We start from the raw sequence: 26,455 nt of genomic DNA, 5'->3' as shown, positions 1-26,455 counted from the left end.
AGAGACCAGATATCCTGGTCAATCAGTGATGACAATAAACTGGTTAAAGAGACCAGATATTCCTGGTTAACAAAAATGTAGAGATGAACATAACACAAGTAAAAATTAATCGAATAATAAACAAACCTTTACGCCTCCAATACTAGATTGCTTATAATTATAAGTTTTTACGTTAGTTTGTTATACACATTTTTCCAACACATAACATGTGTGTTTTTGAAAACAATTTCTTGTACATTCTATGTAATATTGTATTTTCTATATCCATATAAAAATTGAGATGGAAACTGATATCTATTAAAAATTATATTGTTTTATGTGTTGCTTTTGTGGGCACCGCAAAAATATCACCTTTGGTGGGACGAAACAATAGGTGTTGTTACTTTGAGCGCGCCGCATCAAACGCTTTGTTTTGCGCGAAAGAATGTACGATTTACCAAGTTGTTTGCGCACGCCGATAAAATAAGAGTATGAAAACGAACTTAGCATTTGTTGGTGACTGCAAAATAGTATAAAATGGAGTTAGTTTTCAGAGTATTCACCATTTTCCTAATTTATCTTGCGAACTTTACATCGAAATCTACAAATTACTTACTATCATGCTGCCAGCGATTGGAAACCATCGTTTCAATAGCCGAGATGACTACCTTGAATTTTTCCAGAGAAGAGGACTCTTTCCGAGAGATAAAGACTGTGTACATTGTGTGACACCTATGTACATATCAACTCGTGCTCGTAAGTTTATTCTCGTTTTTTCAATATTACACACTTTTTTACCATGCGGCTATAATTATGGAATTGTGATGATATTTTGATACTTTGCTATTTAATAAGTAGGTTGTTTAAGAAGTAGCACTTTAAATGTTAGTAAAAGGATCAATGTTTGTTATTTTACTTGCTACCGAGCATGTCATACGGTATATTGTAATATTTTAAATATATGTTGTTGATCTATTTATATTAAAAAATTACTAATTCAAACAATTTTTTATAGGTTCTGATGGCTTGACCTGGCGATGCCATAGATGCCGCCGCACTGTTTCTTTGCGACAGGGAACTTTTCTATCTGGGATGAAATTACTTATGGATCAATGGCTACAGTTGGTGTATTTTTGGTCACTTGATATACCAGTAAAGCAAGTACGTACTGTTTTTTTTTTGGTGAATTAGGCTACTAACATTTCTTCCATTCATTATTTTGTCTATCCTGCCATTTTATGTCCATTGTCATGTTACCAAAACGAACATCTACTCATTCTTATGTATTAAATTACACTCTTGTCTCTCCTGCCATTTCAATCATGCCCACTACAATGTTACCAAAAACGATCTACTCTTGTGATTAATTTGGTATGATAAATATTTTTGTGACAGTCCTTTATTACAATGTTTTATCCTGCAGTTTGTACAGCTCATAACAAAAAATCGTGATTATACCCCTGTAATATTACTAAAATAATTCTTATGTATTAAATTATACTCTTCTCTTTTAGACTACGGTACTCACAGGACTAAAGCCGAAACAGGTAATACAGCAATTTCGGTACCTGCGAGATGTCTGCTCTCGAAAACTCATCGACACGCCGACTCTTCTTGGTGGACCTGGAGTTGTTGTCCAAATTGATGAGAGCTGCTTCAGCCACTCTCGTAAGGTAACTATTGCATTTATTTTTATTATGTCTCCTTTTTATTTTAACATTGACTTGACATAATTATTATGTGACATGCTTACTCTTTGGCATATCTTTTCTCCAGCTCCTTAACTATGATTTTAACCAACAGCTTCCCTTTTTTTAATTTAATTTTTCTATGTGTATTTATATGGGTTTTTATTATTTATCTTTCAGAATGGTAGAGGCCGTGCACCAGCCGAAGAAGTCTGGGTGTTTGGACTAGTAGACACGACCACAACGCCAGCAAAGGGACACATGGAAATTGTACCCGACAGATCTGCTGCAACACTGTTACCAATCATCGAGGCAAAGACTCTACCTGGAACCATCATTCATTCGGACCAGTGGGCTGCATATCGCCGTGTTGCGGAAATACCAACAATTGAGAGTCACCGCACCGTCAACCACTCCCGCCACTTCGTCAACCCCGTAGATGGGACACACACCCAAAACATCGAATCATACTGGTGTAAAGCGAAATCTAAATTCAAGAATATGAGAGGAGTGAAACGAGAATGGCTAGGCGAATACCTGGACGAATTTATGTGGCGAGAGGAACACGGCAAGAATTTAGAGACCGCATTTGACACTATATTAGCGCATATCGCTGAAATGTATCCACAGGCCTAAGTTTAGTTTAAGCATAAAAATAAATAAAAACATTGTTAATAGTTAAAAGATTCAGAATAAAATTTTTATTTTAAGTTAAAGTTTCTAATTTACTTTTCTAATTATTTGAAGAATTTAGGAACAAAAACATTGTTAAAGTTAGTTAAACGATTGAGAATAAACATTTATATTTTACGTTTACTTATTTAAATTTACTTAATTATTTTGAGAATAAAACAATTTTGAATACTTTAACTGTTATTGTTTTTGATTTTTTACAAAGCTAAGTTTAAGTTCTATTATTAATTTACTTAAATAAATAATTCACTTTAACCATACATCAAAACAACTGTGGTAAAAGAAATGTGAAATGACCTGTAGAAGAGAATAAAAATAACATTGTCGTTAGTATCAATTAATTGTGTGTTGTGTAATACACTGTACACTAACTTACCTCCCCCGTAGCTAAAGTGGAACATTCAAAACGTCACCAGTCTGTTCTGGGTCAACTGTTAGTTAAATACAATCCACGATTAATACACAATGCACCCCTATTTTTTCGAATGGAATAACCCTATAAAAAAGCCCGGTACCTAAAATGCCCGTGATCCGCAAACACTAACGAAAGTCCAAGGCTTAGATTGTCGCGCGCCATACAAATACCAAAATAAATAAACCAATATTATTTAGGCCTGATGATAGATCGGGATCCAGTCAAGTCGCCCCATCGCAAAGTCGCCTCATACAAAGTCGCCCAATACAAAGTCGCCCCATCGCAAAGTCGCCCCAAAACAAAGTCGCCCCGGCACAGTCGCCCCATCGCAAAGTCGCCCCATTACAAAGTCGCCCCAACGCAAAGTCGCCCCAACGCAAAGTCGCCCACGGTTTTATTTCGGTATGATTATGAAGCGCCGCCGCTAGTAGTACGCTGTAGTCGGTTGCGTTTGATATCGATTGCGTTGTTACTTTGGTCGCGCTAAAGTAAATGTCGTATATACATTATAATGTTTATCCTATTATATACATAATTTGTGTTTTAATTTTTATTTTACAGGTTTTAATGGAGTGATGTGCTTTTTAAAAATCATTAAAGAAATAGTCCCTTGTTTGAAAGTTCTAAAAAGATTATCCCTGATTTATAGTTTCGAAAATGTTAATTTAATATGATTTTAAAATTAGTTACCAGAGCCACTATTACGAATCTTTCTTCAACCTACGCGTGGATACCAGCTCATTTTTAGGATAATATAATAAATGTGTAGTAGGCCTTCGTATAGATTTACAGTAGTTAAAACAATAACAGTGTTGTAAGACAATGAGTGTTATAGGCTACTTATTGATCATTTTGCATTTATTGACAAGTTATGTGTCTTAATTTTATAATGACTTTTCAAAATGAAGAAAAAAAAAAAAAAATTTCATCACCGATATGATTGTTTTACATGCAGGTATTTTTGTAAAATTCAAAACGCTACATTTTGACCATGGAATAACCATCGTACAGTATCGTGTGCGTGTTTTTTAAAAAGGGGAATCCCCGACGGTCAGCAGAAAGACGTAGCAGCTGTGAGGAAACAGATACCAGAAGGCGCAGCTCCGATTGGTTTCAGAGAATGTTTCAGATGGCGAGTCGCCTTTTATTCAACAGCACAATGATCATTTTACTGAAGAAATTCTTTTCAACCCTTTTGGTTATAGAACATTCTAATTATCATGCCTAATAAATATCCTCATATCGGGTGTTTATTTAATTTTAAATTAAACAAGACAGTGAAGAGGCACGGAATAATACGTACACGGACGTACGACGAATACACACACGCACGTACACGTACGTCATCATTTACGACATATAGTGGTGATATGATGCAATTTTATAATGGATATAATGATGGGATTGCCTTTCCAGGCTTAGAATGTTCATTGTAATACTATGTATATAATAGTAAACTGAATGTTTATAAATAAATTGTTTTACGTAATTTGTTGCATATAAAATAAAAGACACAGACGCAGCCTACGTTTCCTATAAAATATTTCACATTTAAATAATTATGTACTGTTAAATGACATTATGCTGGATAATACTATAATCTTAAACTATGTTTACAAATTGTCATTTTTTAAGGCACACATCTTTCTCATCATACTGACCTGTAAAATAAAAACAAAAATCAATTATTAATATAGGCCTAATAATAATAATAAATATTCATCGACCAAAGTAAAAATAATCTAGATCGTATAACATCATTTTATCGCGACCAAAATTAAACGCGACCGATTTCGAACGCGACTGATATCATCGTAAAACTCCGGCGGGGTTTCCCCATCTTCAGATGGTGCGTTGTAGTGCGACAACGGCGGAGTAATTACGGGGGTTTCCCTCTGGTAAGCTAGCACGTTAGTGCGACCGCGGAGTGATTAGTCGGGGTTTCCTCTCTGATGATGGGGGTGCGTGCCGATTGTGTAACCTGAGACTACATGGCGGGGCTTCCCCTTTTATGCATACACGTTCCGTGTTATTTTGTGTATCATTGCGACATTTTACGCACTTGTAAACTATTTTTTAACGTTTTGGGGCGACTTTGCGATAGGGCGACTTTGTGATGGGGCGACTTTGCGATGGGGCGACTTTGCGTTGGGGCGACTTTGCGATGGGGCGACTTTGCGATGGGGCGACTGTGTCGGGGCGACTTTGTTTTGGGGCGACTTTGCGATGGGGCGACTGTGTAAGGGGCGACTTTGTATGGGGCGACTTTGCGATGGGGCGACTTGACTAGCATCCGATAGATCATCTAACTACCTACGGTACTACGTATATGGAGTTCGTCTTTCTTCTTGACCAGAATGTTTTTCTTTGATTCATATGGGGTGTATTTCAGATTGGACGTCAATGGAGTGCCTCTTTTATGGGTGCGGTCAAAGAATATATATTCTTTGGTGCGGTTTAAATGATTAAGACGGAAGTTATCTTGCATGATGCAGGTCAGAGGTCAGATATATAAAACATACCAAATTGCATGTGCGCCTCTCTCTCACTCTCTCTCTCCCGGCCCTGATCATTCGAGGCGCATGTGACTTTGTGTGCTAGGCCTAGGCCTAGCTTTATGTGCTGCGGCCTGTCTGTAGAAAATGAATAATCAACGGAGGATCCCGGATCATAAACATGTTGTTACAAAGAAAATTAAGACAGAAGAAGCTTCTGTAACAAATTTTAGAGAAGTGCTCCGTCTTAAAACTGTTCAACCAGAACCAGACTATGGTAGGCCCTAGCCTTAAATAATAGGTAACGGGACGATTCGGCCCTGAGACGATTCGGCCCGGGACGATTCGGCCCTGGGACGATTCGCCCCGGGACTATTCGCCCCGGGACGATTCGGCCCTGAGACGATTCGGCACACTTACATTTATCGGCTTTGATATGCATTTATAAGCATAAAATAAGCTTTTTTTCCCAAACTTTATTTTCAGAGAGACTATGGGGTTGCACTACTAGGGATAAAGATGCAATAAAGCAAACATTTTGAAAACATTGTCGAAAATAATCATTTTTTAGTCACGCGAACGATGTAAACAAGTTACGCCCTCTGTTGGCCGCTTGGCGAATGCACGAAATAAACATACAAGGTTTTCGAAGTAATAAATTGAATATAAAATTACGTTTTTTTAGTAATTTATTATATATATTATATCAACTTTGTCAATATCAATAAAATACGGATTGTTAAACACCTTTAAAAACTTGATAAATAAAATAAATGAATATGAATTTGGTCTAAAGTGAGACGTTTCGGCCCACAAAGTGGGATGTTTCGGCCCAAAAGTGGGCCGAATCGTCCCACCAAAAGTGGGCCGAATAGTCCCGGGCCGAATCGTCTCAGGGCCGAATCGTCCCTGAACCAAATAATAGGCCTAGGCCTATTCTATATGACAAGATGTTTGGGCCAGACCTAGGTCGGTTTAATTTAAGAGATAATCGCACACTTTGCCGTGCGAAAGGACAGGAGTCGAGGATAATTTAGGCTGGTGTACACTGTCTCAATATTTGCACGCGAAGCTTGAAAAGTTGCGCAAGCAAGGAGCAACTCAAGTGAATTCAAGCGCGAAGATTTCACAGGCCCCGAAATCTCTGCGTTGAAGTTAAAAATCGACTGAATGCTAGATCGTCAACTCCAATTCATTTGAATCGCGAAATGCGTCCATCTGTGTCAAAATCAGTCAGACACAGCAATTTCACTAGGCATGCGTATTCATTCTTTTGGGCGCAAGGGAGCTAAGAGTCGAAAAAGCGTAATCACTGCTCTCGTGTATTCTAAAACCATTCTCGCATACAAATTGTCATAATTATTAATAATCTGTTTAAAGATTGTCGATGAAGCCCAGAGGCCATCTTGTAGAGAACTTCTCCATATAAATATTCACATTCACTTCCACCACAGTTTAGTAGTAAGCCCTCTAACCCTTTGCTTAATATTATCTCTATGAGTTTACCGTATAACTGTTGAAAGTCATTATTTATAAATAATTACCAGAAGTATCATTTAAGTCTATTATAAATGACTAGGTACACTGGCTGGTTATACAGTAGGTAATTATTTATAAATAATGACCTTATGCTTCTGGTTCAGTAAACCTTAATAGGTACTTCCAGTGTTTTTATATTATTTATAAATAACGACTACTGTACTCAGGCCTGACTGTACTTATAATACACAAGCCTAGTGTTATGTAATAAACATAAAATATGTATTTATTATGTTCTAATTTTATTACTGTTTCTTTTAGATGGAGCAATTAAATTTCTACAACGTATGGCAGGTGAACTGCAACTTCCATGCAAAGTAATTGAGGTACAGTATTTCAAGACTTCCAACAATTCGAGTCCTGAAAAAACTCTATTTAATTATTATATGTATTAACTATTATATTAACACACCTAAATTCTTGCCATTTGATTGAAAGATTGTTGGTCACATGATATTCAATTAAAACTCTTTACATCATGAATAGTGCAATTTTTCAGTAATCAGTATACTGTATGCGTGATGCAATTACAATCAGCCAGTGAAGTTGTGGCTTGGTGGTTATGATGCTTGGCTACCACTCCTGGGTTCAATTCTCGTCACATGTCAGGATTTTTTCTAAGGATAAAATTACAACTCCACTCCCAAACACTTGTAATAAGACTTTGTTTATGTAGAGCATCTTGTGTATATGTTTGTCTTGTGAACCTCTGAGGGTCCCTTAATGATCAGCAATTGCTGGATGAATCACCCTCATTAAATATGGTAAAAAAAAAATTGTATTATGTGGTTCTTCATTGTTGTTACACACTACAGTGAGCAATTATAATGTCCAACATGAGGCTATAGACCATGCATTCGAAAATCAACCTGTTGTGTCGTGCCATCTATTAGTAGGCATAATCTGCGTTCAAATTGCTTGTATGGTTTAATTAAGCCTTGACCTACTGTAGCCTCTTCCAGCCCTTGTCTTTTGAAAATTATAGGTGTGCTACAAATTGCACTCCTCAATACATTCATGGATGCTGTAGGTATGCTGTTTTTTTTTTTGTGTGCAGAAGTTTACCAAATTAAGCGTGTTGTAAATCTCAAGGGCAGTTTAGGAGTGTGTTAGGTGAGTGATCACACTCGCTTGCCTTAAAAGACAAGGCCTGCTCTTCTTAAAAAAAGTATGTCTGGTATAAAACAAATAATGTTTTATATTCGTACAATGGTACATTTTTTTTGTAATCATATATGTTATAAAACTAATATCATTTGAAAAATGAAATTATTCTATTTTCACCTCATGAAATTATTTGTACCATTGCGCTCATCAATATCCTATTATATAATTTTATTACTAATTATTATATATTGACTCTCGGAGCGGCTTTCTAGTTATATATGTTATGAACTAATATCATTTGGTGAAAGATGAAATTATTATATTTTCACCTCATGAAATTATTTGTACCATTGCACTCATCAATATTCTATTTATGTAATGTTATTACTAATTATTATATATTGACTATACATATTTTCTATGTTTACAGGTTCATCCAGGTAGAGAGGTTGTTGTTATAACATGGGTGGGCACAGATCCATTGCTTAAAAGTGTAGTTTTAAACTCACATACAGATGTTGTCCCAGTGTATCCAGTAAGCGTAATTAAATTTGTTCATTAAACTCAGAATTTTACTACTTAAAGTATAGTACTTGCTTTGTTTTTTAACTGAAGTTATCGTCCTGAATGTTTGGGTGTTAAGGTATATAATAATAATAATAGTAACAATAACAGAACATGTCTATTGATTTTCAGATAAAATTGATATATTGGTCATGTCACAAAAACTTGTAATAAAATCTGACTTACCTGTATCTTCCATGAGATATTAAATAGCACGCCCTCTGTATTCATTTAACATGGACCGAAATATCAACTAGTGACCCCTCTCTCTCCAAATATAGTTTTCCCTGATATTATTTTGACAAGTACTCAATTTCGGAGTGCTTTTATAATTTAGTGGTCAATGATATTATTTTATTTTGTATCTAGGAAAGCTGGATGTGTGATGCATTTGAGGGTAAAAAGATGGACAATGGGGATATATATGGACGTGGTACTCAGGTAGTGCATAAACAAATGTATTCTCACATTAATTGATTTAGATTTGTATATTGTGCTTTATACAATTACATTTTATACAATAATTGTCTCAAAGTGCAGTGGACTAGATGAACTTATCTACTGTACTATTCTGAAAGAGGTACCAGGAGGATTGTGACTGGCCCTCTAACAAATCCCATGATGTCAGACACCTCACAAACATTACCCACTCAACACTGTCCAAGAGCACCACAACTCAAACCATAAACGCATTTATTTATAGCATAACTTCCAACGTGCCCATACACAGTTTTTTTGTAATAATTCACCAAAATGTCAATTTAATTACATAAACTGTGTTTACACTACTGCTTATCATGTATCTACTGTGTTGCATCGCACCCACCCTAGTAGTTCCATTTACTCTGTACACATGAGCCAGATGTGTACACTGGACCTCAAGTTTTATTTATGTTCATACTCTTTAAACACTCTTTGAACATGTGCTGATTTTATAGCTATGATTTTGCGACTCACCTCACAATGTGTTACATTGCATACAATTGACAAGATTTTTAATATTAGAAATAAATGTTTTATTAATATTTTATGTTTTTTTTCCTTGTAGGATATGAAATCAGTTTTGATTCAGTAAGTATAGCTATTTAAATTATCGTTTATATTTGTATTTTTTTTGTGTACAGTAGTAGTACAGTATATGTGACTCGGTAATAACATTTCAGCTGAGTTTTGTGCCTGCATTTGTTTGCTTATTATTTTGCTTATCTTGAACTTCCTATCCTGGTAACAGTTATAAGTCCTTGGTAGTACTCTTTAAGGTCCGTCTACACTATCAAAAAAGTGTGACGTGCCCAAATGTGGTAGTGATATGCTTAAATATGGTAGTGATATGACATTTTAAAATTAAAGTTTGATAGTGTAGACAGAGCTTTAGTCTTCACATTTTCAAAAGATCTTATTTATTTATGTCATTTTCACATTATTTAGATATATAGAAGCTATTCGCAATCTAAAAAGTTCTGGAAAAAACTTTCGCAGGACGATCCATATGACCTTTGTCCCTGGTAAGCTATGACAAAACTTCAACTTTATTAGTGAATTTCTATGTTTTATGAAATAAGCAATTAACAAACGAATGTATTTTGCACTTTCAGATGAGGAAATTGGCGGAGTGCATGGAATGGACGATTTTATGAAACTAGACGATTTCAAGGAACTCAATTTAGGATTTGCTTTGGATGAAGGTGAATATAGGGAATCCACACCCCTGTCCCCTCTCTTTGGGACATCCCTATTAAAGGGAAACTTATATATTTTTTAATACAAAAATGGTTGATTCAATATTATTATAAATAACCATATTATTTTTCCATCGCAAAAACAAAAAAAAAGACTAAATAATTAATAATAATAATTATAATAATTATTAATAATATAATAAATAATAATATAAAAAAATATATGCCTTGGCTTGACAGTTTTCTTGCTAAATTTTCAATTCTTCTCAATTTCAAGGTCAAAAGGTGACCCTATTATGCATATACTTTATTGGGTCCTGAAGGTGTCCCCTTAATAGAGGTTTTACTGTAGTTAATTGCTATTATTATTCAAATCATTTGTATATGTTTTTAGGGCTTGCGAATCCTACTGATGCGTTTACTGTGTTCTATGGGGAGAGAAATCCATGGTGTAAGTTTGATTTGTTTAGTTGCTGCTTTAGTATTTATTTAGTGAACATTAGCGCTTTCGCAATCTTAACATGAATAATTAATTTATATACCTTCAACCTGTGTAGTAAAATATACATATTAATTTAAATAGACACATTAGCTACGCAAGTAACACATATGGTAGAACCTTTCCTTTTAGACAACTCTATTCAGGGGACATCTATAGAAACAAGAGAGGAACTATACATTATAAATCCAAACCCCTATTAAGGGACCACCTTTTTATACATCAAAGTGTCTACTTTACTTGGGGTGTCACCATAATAGTGGTAAGCTTTAGTTTTATGTGTTTAGTGTCCCAAATGTGTTCCCTTAATAGAGGTTCTACTAAAATTGATTACAAACATACACATATGTAAATTTGTTGTATTTTTTTATATTTCTTTCATTGTTTAGGGATCAATGTCATCTGTACTGGAAAGGTGGGTCATGGGTCAAGGTTCATAGAGAATACTGCTGCAGAAAAATTGGTTTGTATCAACTTTTTACATGTTTTTTTAAAATTTCTATATTTAAAAACAAATTATTGTATTGGGAGTGGCCATGCTAGAGAAGTTGCTTGTTAGTACAATGCATAGTATATAAATATGGGAGGTTTGAATCAAAGGTGGGTCAGATCTAATTTTTTTTACGGTAATAATTTGCCTTTTGTTTTATTGCAGCAAAAAGTCCTCAACTCTTTTCTTGGTTTTCGGGAGGAGGAGAAAGCAAGGTACTCTTTAGAGATAGTTTATTTTAAAGGACAACTTGACCGCCGAGGACCTAATTTTTACAACGTATTAGGGATGTACATATGATTTCAGAACAATTGCGAGATTAAGGATATCGCCGCACGCCCTAGCCATACAGCTGCCGCCGTAAATTGCTGTGACGTCATAGGTGCATCCCAAAATCTACTTAATGGGTCCAGATAAGCAAAAGGAACAATAAAAAAAAATCAACATTTTTATTTTTTACGATTTATTTACAAAGTGTTTACTAGAAATGTTCGCGATTTGCCAGACTTTGCCAGAAAACTCATTACGTAAATTTTGCGATGCACCTGTGACGTCACAGCAATTTACAGCGATGGTTGTACGTCGAGTGCGTGCGGTGATATCCTTAATCTCTGAAATCATATATACATCCCTAATACATTGTTAAAATATGGTCCTCGGTCAAGTTGTCCTTTAAAGCCTAGGCAAATCAATTATGCTACATCACCAATATAATTCAAGGACTTGCTTAACATTTAAAGGAGATGTACTTTATATGTTAAGTTATGAATATTATGAAATGAATATATTTTTAGTAATAAAATAAACAAAGACTTGCTTTGTATTGTTATTTTTAGACTTGAATCTGTTAAAACACCAAAGACATGTAAGACTTTGGGCGACGTTACCACAGTAAATTTAACCGTTCTTGAGGTAAGATTTGTGTCTCTGTCGAATTTAAGATAGCACTTTATAGCAACAAATGCTGCGGTCCAGCAGAACACATACGTACAATCCACTTAGGCCTACCGCCAATTACGGTTTTTGTTTCTTTTTTATCTATATTTGTACTGTATGTTATTGAAATAAATAAAATATTTTATCTTTTTTTTTATTAGGGCGGCGAGGCTTGTAATGTAGTACCGCAACAGTTTAAAGCAACATTTGATATTCGTATCCCACCGTCAGTTGATCTTGAGGTAGGTATTACAAATTAATAAAATAGTTCTCATGTAGTTTGAGACTCGCTCATCTGGTGTGAGGTTAACTCATCTGATGTGAGGCTAAAACTCATCTGGTGTGAGGATAACTCATCTGGTGTGAGACTAACTCATCCTGTTTGAGACTCACTCATCCTGTTTGAGGCCTGCTCATCCAGCTTGAGGCCAACTCATCTAGAATGAGACTCCCTCATATGTTGTGAGATTCACCTATCTAGCATAACGAGGCTCACTCATCCAGCTTCGGACTAACTCATCTGATGTGAGGCTCACTCATCCTGTTTGAGGCTTGCTCATCCAGCTTGAGGCCAACTCATCTAGAATGAGACTCACTCATATGTTGGGAGATTCACCTATCTAGCATAATGAGGCTCACTCATCCAGCTTCGGACTAACTCATCTGATGTGAGGCTCACTCATCCTGTTTGAGGCTTGCTCATCCAGCTTGAGGCCAACTCATCTAGAATGAGACTCACTCATATGTTTTGAGATTCTCCTATCTAGCATGCCGAGGCTCACTCATCCAGCTTGGGACTCACTTAATGTGTTGTGAGACTCACTCAACCAGAGGCCAACTCATCTAGGCTAAGACTCACTCATGAAGCTTGCTCAACTTGCTTAATACATTTAGAAAAAAAAATTATACAGCAGATTTTTATATATATTCTTTTTTTAGGAATTTGAGAAGAAAATGAACAAGTGGGTAGAGGACGCTGGTGAAGGTGTACGCATTGAATATATACAGGTGAATAAATACGATGAATATTTAATTTTGTTGTGAAACATGGTATCAGTATTAAAATCTAACCAAATAAATGTTCCCATAATGGGTAATCTGACAGAATTGGGAGCGTTTTGTTTTTGGTAGAACTCTAATAATAAGCCAAACCGTCAATTGTCAATAATTATAATATTCTGTAAAGAAAAGATACATATTTATATAGTTTAAATTTTCTTTATTTGGATGAATATAGAAACATACATGTCAAAATGTAACATCAGTAAATGAAGAGAGTCCATGGTGGAGGGCCTTTAGCAAGGCTTGTGATAACATGTAAGTATTAATTATTTGTCTATTTTGTGCCAAGCTTACCTGGATAAACCAACATTGGCCCATTTATCTCCAGCTACAACTCAAATACATAAAAAAATCACCTATTAGACAATCGTACATTCCATAAGCCCAGCCCCTAAGTTAGAGCATCCTAATACACCACCACCATTCAAATATTCATTTATTCATTCAATCTTTTATTTCGGAATCTCTGGTCCATAGAAAGTAAAAATTACATACAAAAAAAATAAAATAAACAAGACAAATTACTACTACTATAGGATGTAAGCGCAATTATGCAAGCGAGTTGAACGATGACAATCGATAGTTTAGACATTCCACGCTTGTCAAATTAATTGAATTGCACTTTTAAGTGTTTTAAAAAACACTTGTTTTTGTGGGAATTTCATTATGAAACCTAAAGATACATTGGATGTACTGTACATCTGAAACGCATCAGAGTTATAGCAGAGTCAAAAGCACTGATGTATAGCAGTGTTAACCAATTACATAATCATGTCGGTTGTATAGTGGAAATGAACCCCATTCTATGACAATCTACTGTGTGTGAACACGTTGCAGTGCAAAAAAAAAAAACAAATAGTAAAGCCATTTTGTTCAAACAAGGCATAAACTGTTTGTAATTTGTGACAATATGTGACTTTAAATGGCAACATTTTTTGTCTTATTTAAAATCACTTTTACAGTGTATGTAAAATGGTTTTTATTACTTTAAGAGTATAAATGTTTAATATTTTTTAAGGAACATGAAGTTGGAAACAGAGATTTTTCCAGCTGCGACTGACAGCCGTTATCTACGAGCCGCTGGTTTTCCTTGTCTCGGTTTCTCACCAATGAATAACACGCCGATTCTTTTACACGATCACAACGAGTTTCTCAATGAGGAGATATTCCTTAAAGGGATTAAAATATATGAAAACATCATTTCTGAGCTGGCAATGGTTTCGCCACTTGAGAATGAAAGAAACTAAGATATTGAGAATATTTTAGTAACGTTAGGTTACCGGGACACTGTGTGTTTTCAAAATGAAATAAAGTAATTGGTTATTATGCTACAACTTTTCTTTCTTCAGAAGATGACTGTAGCGTAAAGCTCTGTCTGTACTATCAAACTTTATGTGACAAAAAAAATGTGATGTGCCCATATATGGACATGATGATGCCATATTTGGGCATATCACAAACATATGTTGGTACATCACACGTCTTTGTCAAACTAGTTTGATAGTGTAATCAGAGCTTAACAACGATTCTTTATTTCTTTTTCGAAACACATGGTGTCACCCGCAAGGTGTCACCTGTAAGGGCGTGTGGCACAGTGTGTTGGACATTCGACTACTGATCGTGAGATCGAGGTTCGAATCCAACTCTTGCCGCATTGCTTGTATCCTTAGGCAAGATACTTTACTTGCGTTTGCCTCTCTCCACCCAGGTGTATAAATGGGAACCTGGTTAGATCAAGACACAACTTTGCACTGATTACTAGCTGCATTATGGGAGTATGTTTCCATACGTGTTTGATCAGGAAAAATTGTCTGGGGTAATAATGTTCAGCACTTAGAGGTTTCACAACATAAGGCTATTATATTAATATTAAACCTTCCTTTACTAGTGTTTATTCGCTGTGCAAATGTGTAAACGATATAACATTTTAATTACAAATATAAGTTCAACTTTTATTTTAGTTGACATATAATTTTTTTTTTATATAAAGACACAGTAACTGTAGTGTATTCTGATTGTCTTCAGAGTTTAAAAAGTTGGCAAATTTATATATAAAGGATTTTCTGCATAATTTGTTGGCCTGTGTGGAAACAGGGCTTAATAGACATGTGGTGTAGCAAAAATATGTTTGCTTTCAACATGTTTCAATGCAACTTGCAAGTAAGAAAAATTAAATAAATTTGCTATTAACCCATATTTTACCTATAATTTACCTTATCATAATTGACAGTAATAATGTTATGGGTATCTGACACAAGCATTTGCTTTCTTGGTGACGCTACCATTGTTTTGAAATGTTTATTATGATGATACAGTACACAACAATATGAGTACTTTCATTGGTAAATTAATTAAATATATTTGTTGGAAATGTAAATAATATTGAAAATTACAAATACACTAACAGTGTATATAATATTAAACCATATTTGTATAATAAACAAACAAATACAGTATAATATGAAATCATAGGGATATTATTCAATCCATCCATGAGGCATTCATTGTTGGTGTATACTCAATATTAACAAATTTATTTTGTAATTTTAAAAAAATGCAATATTTTAGAATTGAAATAATATACTTAATGATTTAATACATTGATTCATGCCAATGATAACTTTAGTTTCTACGCATGCGTGTTCGTATATCTATCTATTGACACAATTGCGCAACCAATGAGAGGTCACGAATGTCGATTGGCACGAATAAATTCGCCATGTGGAAAACAGGCATTATGAAAATAGTTTTAATTGAAATATTACTGTCAGTTAATTAAATGCAATATACATAATGAAAGATTCTTAGTGTAAAAAGGGATATTTTTTTTTATAAAGAAAAATTTGAATAAATGAATGAATAAAAATAATGAACGTTTATTGATATTGATATCAATGTCTACTAAAGCTATTTAACCCCTACCCCTTTCCGACTTTTTGTGCTAATTGTACAAAAACAATATAAATGGGACCGGGCCCACATACTGAAAACGTTTGGTAAAATTCGAAGAACTTTTCGGTTTCTAGTAGAACAACGAGTAGAAGGAAAGAAAAAATGAACCGACAGAAAATAATAAGTTTTTCAAACTGAAATACTCCATAGTTTATGAAACTATTTAGATCACCGAAGTCAAGCAACGTTGGGCCCGGTCGCGTTCTAGATGGGAGACCGTCTAGAAATAGCGGCGGGTGCTGTATATACCGGAGAGTGATGGTGTAATGATAATATCGGACTAGCATGTCATAGGCATGGATTCGAGGTTATCTGTACCATACTGATTACATCATTAGGCAAGACGCTCTACTCTCATTGCCTTACCTGAGGGTCTCAAAATGATCAGCAATTGCTGGTTGGATCACCCTCATTAAATATGGTTTAAAAAAAAGATTTGTATTAAATTGATCATAGTTTACGAGGCAGTCTCTGCAATAAACAGTGTGTTGTCAAGCTGGCTAAATACTGTCATAAATCGTGGAGTATACTCCATGCATAAACAGTAGTAAACACAATATAGTTACTGCAGTAACTGTAGTAGAATAGGGTCCCTTTATATCCCCTTTCTCTTGGATTTTATACATTGGCTTCTCACTATTAAAAACTCGTTTGTCGTCAAGTTGTAACGAAAGTAAATTTATTGTGTTATGTGTTGATTGGTCGTTGGTACTGGCTGTTGTCAAGGGTTCCTATATCTTTTTATTTTAGAAAAGATTTTGTTTGTTTACAAAAAAGTAAATAAATTGAAATTAGAAAAAAAATAAGAACCTAAATCTAATTAGTATCTTCTCTATGAGTTTTTATTTAAGCAAGATTGTTTTTTTTACAAAAAAGTAAATCATGCAAAAAATCGGAACCTAAATCTACCTGGATTTCACATTTTCATAGTACAGTACTTGACAAAATAATTTATATACGATTGATTAAGCAAGGGATTAACCGATTCAGAACACACGTGTTTATTTTGACAATTGTTCACCATGGCAACACAAAGCATTGAATTGGAACTACAGCATACTATGAGGTCTGCCTAGATCTGTTCGATTATTTTTTTAAATAAGAAAAATGTTTTAACATTTTAAGAAACGATTAGAAAGTATTGATTTTTTTTCCAACAATTTGTCTACTGTATTTTCATTAATAAAAACAATATTACGTTTTGAAAGTGCAAAGCTGAGCTGTTCGAGGTTAATTCTTTGATTCCAGATTAATGGAATCTTCCATCGATTCTTTCATCGCAAACGTAGTTACAAAGAAACACATTTTTGTTTATGGCATAACTATATCAACGCTGAACATTGATACATCAACAAGTATCAACTCCCGGAAAAACGAGTGTTTACTTTAAGTTTCAATTTTTGTAACGTGAAAAAGAAAGTAACAAAATGGATCCAGGTGAAATTGATATGGTCAACAGAGACCCGAGCAGTATCAACGCTCATGTCCAGGTAAGATATTTACAATTCAGTTTAACGTTGCTATGGTAAACTATAAAATAAAATCTGCTTAGCAACGACCACCTGCCCTGTCATTTTTGCTTTTCAGCAATACGTTATAGTTTAATGTTTGGTTGCTATTTCGTCTGTTAATAATAATGATAATTATATATTCATTATAAACTATCTATGTAATTAGACCTACATGTAGTATACAGTGAGATTTTGTGTGAATGGCCAGAAAGGTTCCCTCGAGAATTAAATTGTGCCGCTATCAATTCATTACCAATACTGTTTCAGTAAGATTAAATAATGATTTTAAATTGGAAAATGAAACATGAAAATGTTATATAGTTTTTAATGTCCGAGAAGCCGAAAACGTGCATGATGCATATGGCAAACTATTATTCTGACTAGTATACAACGATTCGTTTCCTATATTATAGGTATCTTATGTATGTAAACATAATTACCAATTTCTTCAGATTTAAATTATTATATAATTTGTTTTTATTAGGTTGGATTTGAAGACGTACTTGCTGAACCAGACGGTGTCCACAGTCCGCAGTGTGTATGGAAGCTCGCTCACAAATGCTTTACCTGCTCCAGAGACATCGCCTACACTTTATTCGCACTTTGTTACGGAGTTCCTTATGCCTTCTTCTGGGGATGTCAGTTTGCCTACCTCTCGTTTCTTCACATCTGGGTCATCACTCCATGCATTAGTATGTACATGGTCTGGTTGAAGTCTATCAAGATCATCTATGGAGCTTGTGTGAGGACATGTTGCGATCCGTGCTTCGAAGCTTTCGGGAGATGTTTTAGCGACATACGGGTCACGAACGCATGATGACTGTTTAACCAGACATAACTGATTCAATATTCTCCGTTCCTACTGTAGCTAAGCCAACACTTGCCCGGTAATTCTCCAAACTCTAGCGCAAACCGTGGTTGTCTATCTACCTTCCATCAGCAGAAAATGTTGAACACTTAGGCCTAGTGGCCTACATCGATACCGTAGTTAAGTTTATGTTTTTAAGTGACATTTCAGTGGATAAAAACCATGTACCATTACTAAGTAATTCATCTGGCTCGCTGATATGCCCATTGAACCACCCAGTAAAGTGATTACGTAGCTAGATAACCTTTTGTTGAAAAATGAAAAAAAAAGCATAATTTTTTAATCACTATATGACACAAAATGTTATCTTCCGGTAATAAATCATAGCCGTGCTTGCCAAACAATTTTCCAATACATATCTTTATTGCAAGTATACTACCTCGAATCTCGATCCACAGAGTTAACATTCCTGAATGTTATTTAAGTGAGAGATGTATTCTCCCCCATGCCTTCCTGATTCGATCTTTTCGATTGGCTTTACTGTTGAATAGTGAAATTGATTATTTTACTATTCACTGGTCAAACTAATATTACACATACTGTATGCTTTATTTTAGTTTTATTTTTATACCCGATTCGCACGTACACACACCATGTAAGCATTTCTTATATTTCATATGTTACATTTGCAAGATTTGTGCACGTGTGAATACCTGTTTATTCGAAGAGGAAAACATTGGTTTATATAATTTTCGAATATTGATGCGGGTTTTATATAAATATTTTGTTTTGTAATGTTTAAACTAAATACCACGTTAATCATTGTAATATCGTTTTTTTTACTTCTCATTGCCAATATCGTTGTCTCCTTTAGTTGCCATGTTACTGTACGATATTAAAAGTACATTGTTCTCATATTTATTTAAATGATTAAATATATGTCCTAGAAACTCGTATTAAGTTGTGTATTTTATAGGCATTGTGTTTGTATATTTTCCTTAGAATAATATATTTCTTAACCTAATAGACATTTGATATTTTTGTTTTATAGAATTGATATTAAAAAATGAATAAATAATTAATACATTAAATGTAAACAAGATGCATATGGTGTTCTTTGTGTTCTGTCTCGCTTGTGTATGTATGCCTTGGCGAATTTATATTATATATACATATCTACCACATATCTGCCACATATTTCCACGGAGTCGAGTTGTAGCTTGGTGATTATGATGTTTGACTCCAAGGGTCGTGGGTTCAAGTCCCGTCACATGTCAGGATTTTTTTCTATGGACAAAACAACTCCACTCCCAAAGACTTGTAATAAGACTTTGTTTATGTAGAGCATCTTGTGTATATGTTTGCCTCTCTGAGGGTCCCTAATGATCAGCAATTGCACCCTCATTAAATATGGTCAAAAAAATCTAAATCATCAAGACTTTATATCGACTCAAACGAATGAAAACAACATTAATTCGATGTCAATGAATTCTTCGATGTTAATCGAGTATTTCGTTCAATTATCTATAATGATTTTTTATTATTTAACATACGACGCCGTCTTCCATTCCGTGAAACAGAAAGAGTGTAAAAGTTAGCTTTAATCGTTGAATCTCTGTTTCGTAAGCGGACCTGCGATTATCTGCGAGTATAACTATAAAAAAAAATCCATGTAAATGCGCTAATTTAATATGGCTAATTTCAACCAGCCCAATCGTATAAAAAGAAGGAGAAAAATCAAATGTGTTGAATATCCACGTATTGTTTTACCAAGTAAATTAAAACTGCGGGCCTACTCTTAAAGATGTAGTGTCCCCCCAAAAAATGGAGATTAATTAAATCAGACTTTGAATAGGTTATTTTGTAGTTTTAATAAAGTTAATAACTTCAGTAGAAAAAAAACGGAAACAAATAATGTTTTCACTTATAAAATGACAAAATAAATGGTTAAATTCAACCAAAAACCCATTGGCTGGCACCCAATAGTGACAATTTTTTGCTTTAAATTTCAGTTTTTTCAGGTAAATAAATTTTGTTTAGATCAAAATTTTGGTCAAAGTGGATAACTATTATGAGACATTAAAATTATTTTTCAGAGGGACAATACATCTTTAATATATTTTTTAAAAGGTAAAGTTGATAATAATAACGAAATGAAATTGTAAATCAAAATACTCGTCATCGTGTGTTAAACCTAAATATGAAAGGCATATGCATCATCTACGCTCCTTCATTATGTCTTAATAAAGACGTTCATTGAATTAATTGACTTATTTTTAACATTAAACATTCGATCAATATTATTATTTAAAAAGTTCACAGCATTTCTGGCAAGGTCGAGTGTTTTCAACACGTCGCAGCCTTTCACAAATAATGTTTACAATTTTACACTTTCTTCACTATGGTAACCCCCAAACACTATTATTGCGTTTTACACAGAATTGCAAAACCCGTTTTTAATAAGTAAAACGCTTAGTTGCGTTACAACTACTTTTTGTATTTTCAGCACGTCGCAGCCTTTCACAATAATGTTTACAATTTTACACTTTCTTCACTATGGTAACCCCCAAACACTATTATTGCGTTTTACACAGAATTGCAAAACCCAATTTAATAAGTAAAACGCCTAGATCCGTTACAACTACTTCTTGTATTTTCAGCACGTCGCAGCCTTTCACAATAATGTTTACGATTTTACACTTTCTTCACTATGGTAACCCTCAAACACTATTATTGCGTTTTACACAGAATTGCATAACGCGTTTTTAATAAGTAAAACGCCTAGTTGCGTTACAACTACTTTTTATCTCACCCTACCCATAATGATTGTGATACTCGGAAATGTTCACAATAGAATGGTAAGACTGAATGGGCATATTATTGTCTACAGTAATAATAGGATTAGCGTAGTATAATATCGATTGATAATGGTAGTCGTGGAAACTGAATATAAATAGATGATTTTTTTCTACGTACAGATAGTAAGTATGTGTCCAAGTGCCTCAAAACATAAAGCGAAGCAAGATTAGCATAACTTGTAAGAATCGAACAACCTTGACAAAATTATCGGGTTCAAAAAACACATACAATTTGATTACATATATCATAGTTTACTAAAATGATTAATATTATTCGCCTCCACTCATTCTATTAGGATTATCTTTTTATATATCTTATAATTAAATCAAATAATACAGCTGATGCTTTTTGCTGAAGCTTATTTTATTTTGTATCTCCATTGAGATGCAGCCACATCATTGTTATCTTTTCAGGAATTTGTCTTTGTATCTTTTAATTAAATTATTGTTAATGTGTATTTTATTGTCATTTAAGAGGGTCCTGAATATCAACATTTCTTCCAGGCTGTTGGAATGTTATTCTCTGTAATGTTTTTTTATTATTATGATTGCGTGTGGTTACATGCTGATATTACACTTGATTTATTTGAGATGCATCAAGACGTTGGCAAAACTTAATTAATTCATTTAAATAAATATTTCTTTTTTACATTACGTGATTAATTTGGATTTATAATATTTATTTCTTATCTAGTTACAGTACATTTGCACACTCCTATTAAAGGGACACTCCTATTAAAGGGACACTCCTATTAAAGGGACACTCCTATTAAAGGGACACTCCTATTAAAGGGACACTCCTATTAAAGGGACACTCCTATTAAAGGATACCCCTATTAAAGGGACACTCCTATTAAAGGATACCCCTATTAAATGGACACTCCTATTAAAGGGACACTCCTATTAAAGGATACCCCTATTAAAGGGACATTCCTATTAAAGGATACCCCTATTAAAGGGACACTCCTATTTAAGGATACCCCTATTAAAGGGACACTTCTAATAAAGAGACACTCCTATTAAAAGAACACTTTTATTAAAGGAACACTCCTATTAAATGGACACTTCTATTAAAGGGACACTCCTATTAAAAGGACACTCCTATTAAAGGGACACTTCTATTAAATAAACACTTTCCGTTAAGGGACCGAAAGGAGATGTTTTAAAACTGTATACGGCGAGCCCCAGCGGTGTACACTTAATGGGGTTATGACCCTATTGTGTTTTTAAACGTTCAAGTTTTTTGGCTGGTCTTTTCCTGTAGGTCAATAAAGTCATCCTTTATAATTGTGTTAGTTTAAATCAACATATTTAGTTCTGTCTTTTTAACAACTTTAATGCGGTTAGGCATTTATCATCGACAGTAATTGCAAAATAGTGTACAAATGATAGGTTGAAATTAATGTATAAGTTTCCACTGATTGAATACATAAGTGGCCGGTAATTTGTAAGCATAATAGGTAACCATAACAACGTACAAGATTGTATCGCAGCTAACGTGTGAATCTAGTCGGTTCGATTAATTGTTTTTCAACACTGTTTTCAAAGAAACGTTTAAAATAATAATTTTTCGTCGTTTTTTGGCTAGAATTTTAAAGACATCAAATCATATCAATAAAACATGTTTACCGTATTTTATTGTATGCCCTACAAGAATAAGCCTCCATGGTTTTTAATTTTCAATTAATGGAATGTTCCATCGATTTGTCACCGCGAGCATAGTTACAATGCTGGTTGATTTAAGAACACACGCAAGACGATTTTGCAACCTCAACATCAGAATCGGCTTAGCTCCCCGAATAATTATATAATCATATTTCACGTAGAAGTAGATATACCTTCAAAATGGAACCAGGAGAGATTGACATGGTCAACAGAGACCCAAGCAGCATTAATTCTCATGTCCAGGTAAGTTCTAGATAATTTATCTTTATTTAATGATGATAATTTGTTTCCCATTTGAAAACGTTGAAAAATAGTTGAATCTATAAGGGCAACCTTTCTAAACTTAATGTATAAATACATTTTGTTTTCTCTCAAATATATAATTCTCTTTTATAAACATAGCAATAAATATCTTAATCTTTTTTCTAATTTAGTTTTTGTTAAACTACATTAAATCATCTGGGATCATTCCACAACTTTGCACCAGAATACCTGATTTAAAAAAAATGATTTAACTTAGCAACATATACACATATATCGTACCTCTTCATGCTGTCTTTGAAGATTGTGATTACTTCCACATGTTTATTTATTTTTATAAGATTCACTCTCTTATATTAGGCTTATATATCACTGTTTTCACATCATTTTAATAATAACCTTACTTTGCAACCGAAGTTGCTGTTTTTACTCTTTTAATATATTTTTTTGCAAACAGTCTGTAAAATTATAATTATTAAGTGTCCCATTTATTTAAAAGATATGATCATTATACAATTGTAAGAGATCAATAAATAAAATACCTATGCACATTGTGACATTTTAAATAATTTAGAGAATTATTGTTTGTGTACATCAGCCAAAATCTAAATTATTATGAAAACCAGTGTTCATCAATGAAATTAAAAACAAAATATAATATTTCGATTACATTTGCATTTCTACCAGTGTTCTATTAAAATCTTAAATCTGTTTAAACGTAATGACTGATATTATCTATTTTTTATTAGGTTGGATTTGAAGACGTAATTGCTGAACCAGATGGTATCCACAGTCCGCAGTGTGTATGGAAGCTAGCTCACAAATGCTTTACCTGCTCTAGAGACATCGCCTACACTTTATTCGCACTTTGTTACGGAGTTCCTTATGCCTTCTTCTGGGGATGTGAGTTTGCCTACCTCTCGTTTCTTCACATCTGGGTTATCACTCCATGCATCAGTATGTACATGGTCTGGTTGAAGTCTATCAAGATCATATATGGAGCTTGTGTGAGGACATGTTGCGATCCGTGCTTTGAGGCGTGCGGAAGATGTTTCAGTGATATACGGGTTACGAACGCTTGATAACGGCTCTATTAGGCCTATCATGGAGGAATGGGCCTATCTTCTTCAATTCAGTATTCCAGTTCCAGTTATCTCAAACAGTCAATACTAAAACATGCCCGAGAAAGTTTTCAATAGACAATGCACACGGTATTAAGGACTTGAATTAAAAGTTGAAAAACTGATTAATTTAAACTTAACTTAAATAAATGCAACGAAATGACAACAGGTATAGAATGTTCAACTGGTACTTCCATCACATCCTAATTTTCTATGCAAATGCGCCATAACAATTCGTCGTGGTTACTTATGCTTAATTAATTAATTAGAATAATAGTGTTATGATTTCTAATAAAAAAATAATAAGTTAATTAACTTTCTATATTCTATAATTATTAAAAACAATATTTTATAGTTAATTGAAAATCAAAGTATTAATTTGTATTTTAAAACTTACCTCCCCAAATACACTATCATAATTTGAATTACACTAATACTCAGTATCAGAGAGTAGCTTTAAAAAATAAGATTCAGAAAAGTATATTTTTGTAGATTAATAGATATTTTAGAACCAAAATTTAAACTTTGGTCCAACCAAGAAGTTCCGAAACTTATCATTTTTTTCTCTTTTTTTCTTTCAACGAGTTTGCCTTCTAATTGGAATTTTGTTATGAAGTTGATAAGTTATCTATAATTTACGACTAAAGCTCTGTCTACACTATTTTGACAAAAAAATGGTATATGCCCAAATATGGTAGCGATATCCCAGATATGTTAGTGATATGACATCATCATGTCCATACATTTTTTGTAACATAAAGTTTGATATTGTAGACAGATATTTCTTTTTACAGACGATGAATGTCTTCACAGGGTCATAAGTTTTGTATAAGATATACACTTGTGTCATTATTAAGCCCATGGGGTTGTTAGCAGAATTGTATTTTGCAATATTGAAATAAATGAACATAATGAATTAATGCATTTATATGAATATCAATCGTGTATTATTTTCTGAATTATTATTATCATCATCATAGTCATCAACATAAAACTTTCTCTTTTTACTGTGCAACAATAGCGAAAGAATGGGAAAATAAAATAAATTAAATACTTTCTGGTTGTCAGCTGTTATATTTAAGCCTAAACAATATGACAAAAACAAATTCAAGAAAAGTATTTATATAAAGTTATCGTTTTGATTTAGCTTTTCGCTTTTTTTTTGTATCTCCATTGAGATCCCCCTACTGATACCCACACCATTGTCATTTTTTCAGTAATTTGCCTTTGAAGTTATAAAATACTGTGTTATAACGGTTTTTAAATATATTATTTTTCTTCTTTGACATGGCCGCAGTCCAGTGCTTTTATTTATCTATTATTACTTCTTTATTTTGTTTTGAAAAATAATTATTCTTGATTTAATAACAAAACAATGTTATAATTGTTACAAATTCAATCTTTTTTTCTATTTTTTCTCTTATAATTGTCCGAAATTTATCACAGAATGGTTCTTAAAAAAAACATAGTAGCGTAGTGTTATTTGAAATCGACCTGTCTTTCGGCGTCGTAGAGTTCATGAAACTTTTTCTACGTCAGGATCACCGTGTTAAGTGTTGTTTTCACCTGTTATTGTACAGCTTCATTCATCCATAATTGTAACTATTTCTCTGGTCGATTTCTTTTACTTTAGCAACGTATTCACACTGTTGATCGTATCTCTAGGAAAACAAAAGGCTATAGCAACGGTGTTGTAGCAACGGAACTGTTACAACTCGATTATAACAATGGGCTTAAGAAATTAATTGTCTCCCCTGTGTTCCTTTTCACAAAGCTAACTAGCCAGGGTTCTCCCAATCAATTAACTGAAACAAATTGAGGAGTTGCCTCGACTACAATACAATTACAACACGACCACCAAGTAGGGTGTACGCGGGTTAATCACTAGGCCTACTATATTTTTTGGCGGGGTTATTTTTTTCTGATATTGCTATAAGACAAAACTAAAACATAGGCCTAATGGTGTTTTCATCATCTGTTAGGCAAGTCGTTTATCTAAATTTCAATTTGTTTGTCGCATACCTTGATCTTGAGACATTTTAGGCTGATCGCGCCTGTGTGTCTCTCCATGAGTAAACTATTATTAGGCCTAATATAGGCCTAAATAGGAGAATACTTCATGTGATGGTCAGT

General features: G+C 33.8%; 4 protein-coding genes across 5 annotated transcripts in view; all 4 read left to right on the top strand.

Moving 5' to 3' along the window:
* The first annotated feature begins 798 nt into the window (after positions 1–798).
* Positions 799–2,303, top strand: LOC144856224 (uncharacterized). Its single transcript, XM_078714175.1, has 3 exons — positions 799–1,140; positions 1,494–1,652; positions 1,848–2,303. The coding sequence occupies exons 1-3, from the start codon at positions 1,072–1,074 to the stop codon at positions 2,301–2,303; spliced, it is 684 nt and encodes a 227-aa protein (XP_078570301.1). The 5' UTR covers positions 799–1,071.
* Positions 2,304–5,290: 2,987 nt separating this feature from the next.
* On the top strand, positions 5,291–15,928 carry LOC144856368 (aminoacylase-1-like). The gene is made up of 15 exons (XM_078714364.1): positions 5,291–5,547; positions 7,071–7,135; positions 8,347–8,451; positions 8,850–8,921; positions 9,529–9,551; positions 9,909–9,985; positions 10,076–10,165; positions 10,554–10,610; positions 11,048–11,121; positions 11,314–11,363; positions 11,985–12,060; positions 12,246–12,326; positions 13,024–13,092; positions 13,322–13,401; positions 14,165–15,928. Exons 1-15 carry the CDS (start codon positions 5,418–5,420, stop codon positions 14,391–14,393), a joined length of 1,278 nt encoding a protein of 425 aa, XP_078570490.1. The 5' UTR covers positions 5,291–5,417; the 3' UTR covers positions 14,394–15,928.
* Positions 15,929–17,404: 1,476 nt separating this feature from the next.
* Positions 17,405–19,466, top strand: LOC144856386 (caveolin-1-like). Its single transcript, XM_078714385.1, has 2 exons — positions 17,405–17,588; positions 18,094–19,466. The coding sequence occupies exons 1-2, from the start codon at positions 17,526–17,528 to the stop codon at positions 18,424–18,426; spliced, it is 396 nt and encodes a 131-aa protein (XP_078570511.1). The 5' UTR covers positions 17,405–17,525; the 3' UTR covers positions 18,427–19,466.
* A 3,569-nt stretch (positions 19,467–23,035) lies between these two features.
* The window catches only part of LOC144856385 (caveolin-1-like), a 237,281-nt gene continuing 233,861 nt past the window's right edge, over positions 23,036–26,455 (top strand). Inside the window, exons 1-2 of one of the 2 annotated variants that reach the window (XR_013614917.1) lie at positions 23,036–23,183; positions 23,951–24,336. Coding sequence is in view for 1 of the 2 variants with exons in the window: in XM_078714384.1 (XP_078570510.1) it covers positions 23,121–23,183; positions 23,951–24,283 (396 nt within the window). In the remaining variant the exon portion in view is untranslated. Of the gene's footprint in view, positions 23,184–23,950; positions 24,876–26,455 lie in introns of those variants that run through there. The other variant, XM_078714384.1, reaches the window with a different exon arrangement.

The sequence above is a fragment of the Antedon bifida genome, chromosome 11, assembly GCF_963402885.1.
Source record: "Antedon bifida chromosome 11, ecAntBifi1.1, whole genome shotgun sequence".
Taxonomy (NCBI): Eukaryota; Metazoa; Echinodermata; class Crinoidea; order Comatulida; family Antedonidae; genus Antedon; species Antedon bifida.
The sequence above is the reverse complement of the archived record's forward strand: the minus strand, read 5'-3'. Positions and strand labels throughout refer to the sequence as shown.

Bases quoted from the DNA above. Each gene is read 5' to 3' on its own strand.
- LOC144856224 (XM_078714175.1), top strand. From the start codon at position 1,072: ATGAAATTACTTATGGATCAATGGCTACAGTTGGTGTATTTTTGGTCA. The intron at 1,141-1,493 runs GTACGTACTGTT...CTTCTCTTTTAG, and splicing joins TTGATATACCAGTAAAGCAA to ACTACGGTACTCACAGGACT. The intron at 1,653-1,847 runs GTAACTATTGCA...TTTATCTTTCAG, and splicing joins GCTTCAGCCACTCTCGTAAG to AATGGTAGAGGCCGTGCACC.
- LOC144856368 (XM_078714364.1), top strand. From the start codon at position 5,418: ATGAATAATCAACGGAGGATCCCGGATCATAAACATGTTGTTACAAAG. The intron at 8,452-8,849 runs GTAAGCGTAATT...TTTTGTATCTAG, and splicing joins ATGTTGTCCCAGTGTATCCA to GAAAGCTGGATGTGTGATGC. The intron at 9,552-9,908 runs GTAAGTATAGCT...CACATTATTTAG, and splicing joins ATGAAATCAGTTTTGATTCA to ATATATAGAAGCTATTCGCA.
- LOC144856386 (XM_078714385.1), top strand. From the start codon at position 17,526: ATGGATCCAGGTGAAATTGATATGGTCAACAGAGACCCGAGCAGTATC. The intron at 17,589-18,093 runs GTAAGATATTTA...TGTTTTTATTAG, and splicing joins GTATCAACGCTCATGTCCAG to GTTGGATTTGAAGACGTACT.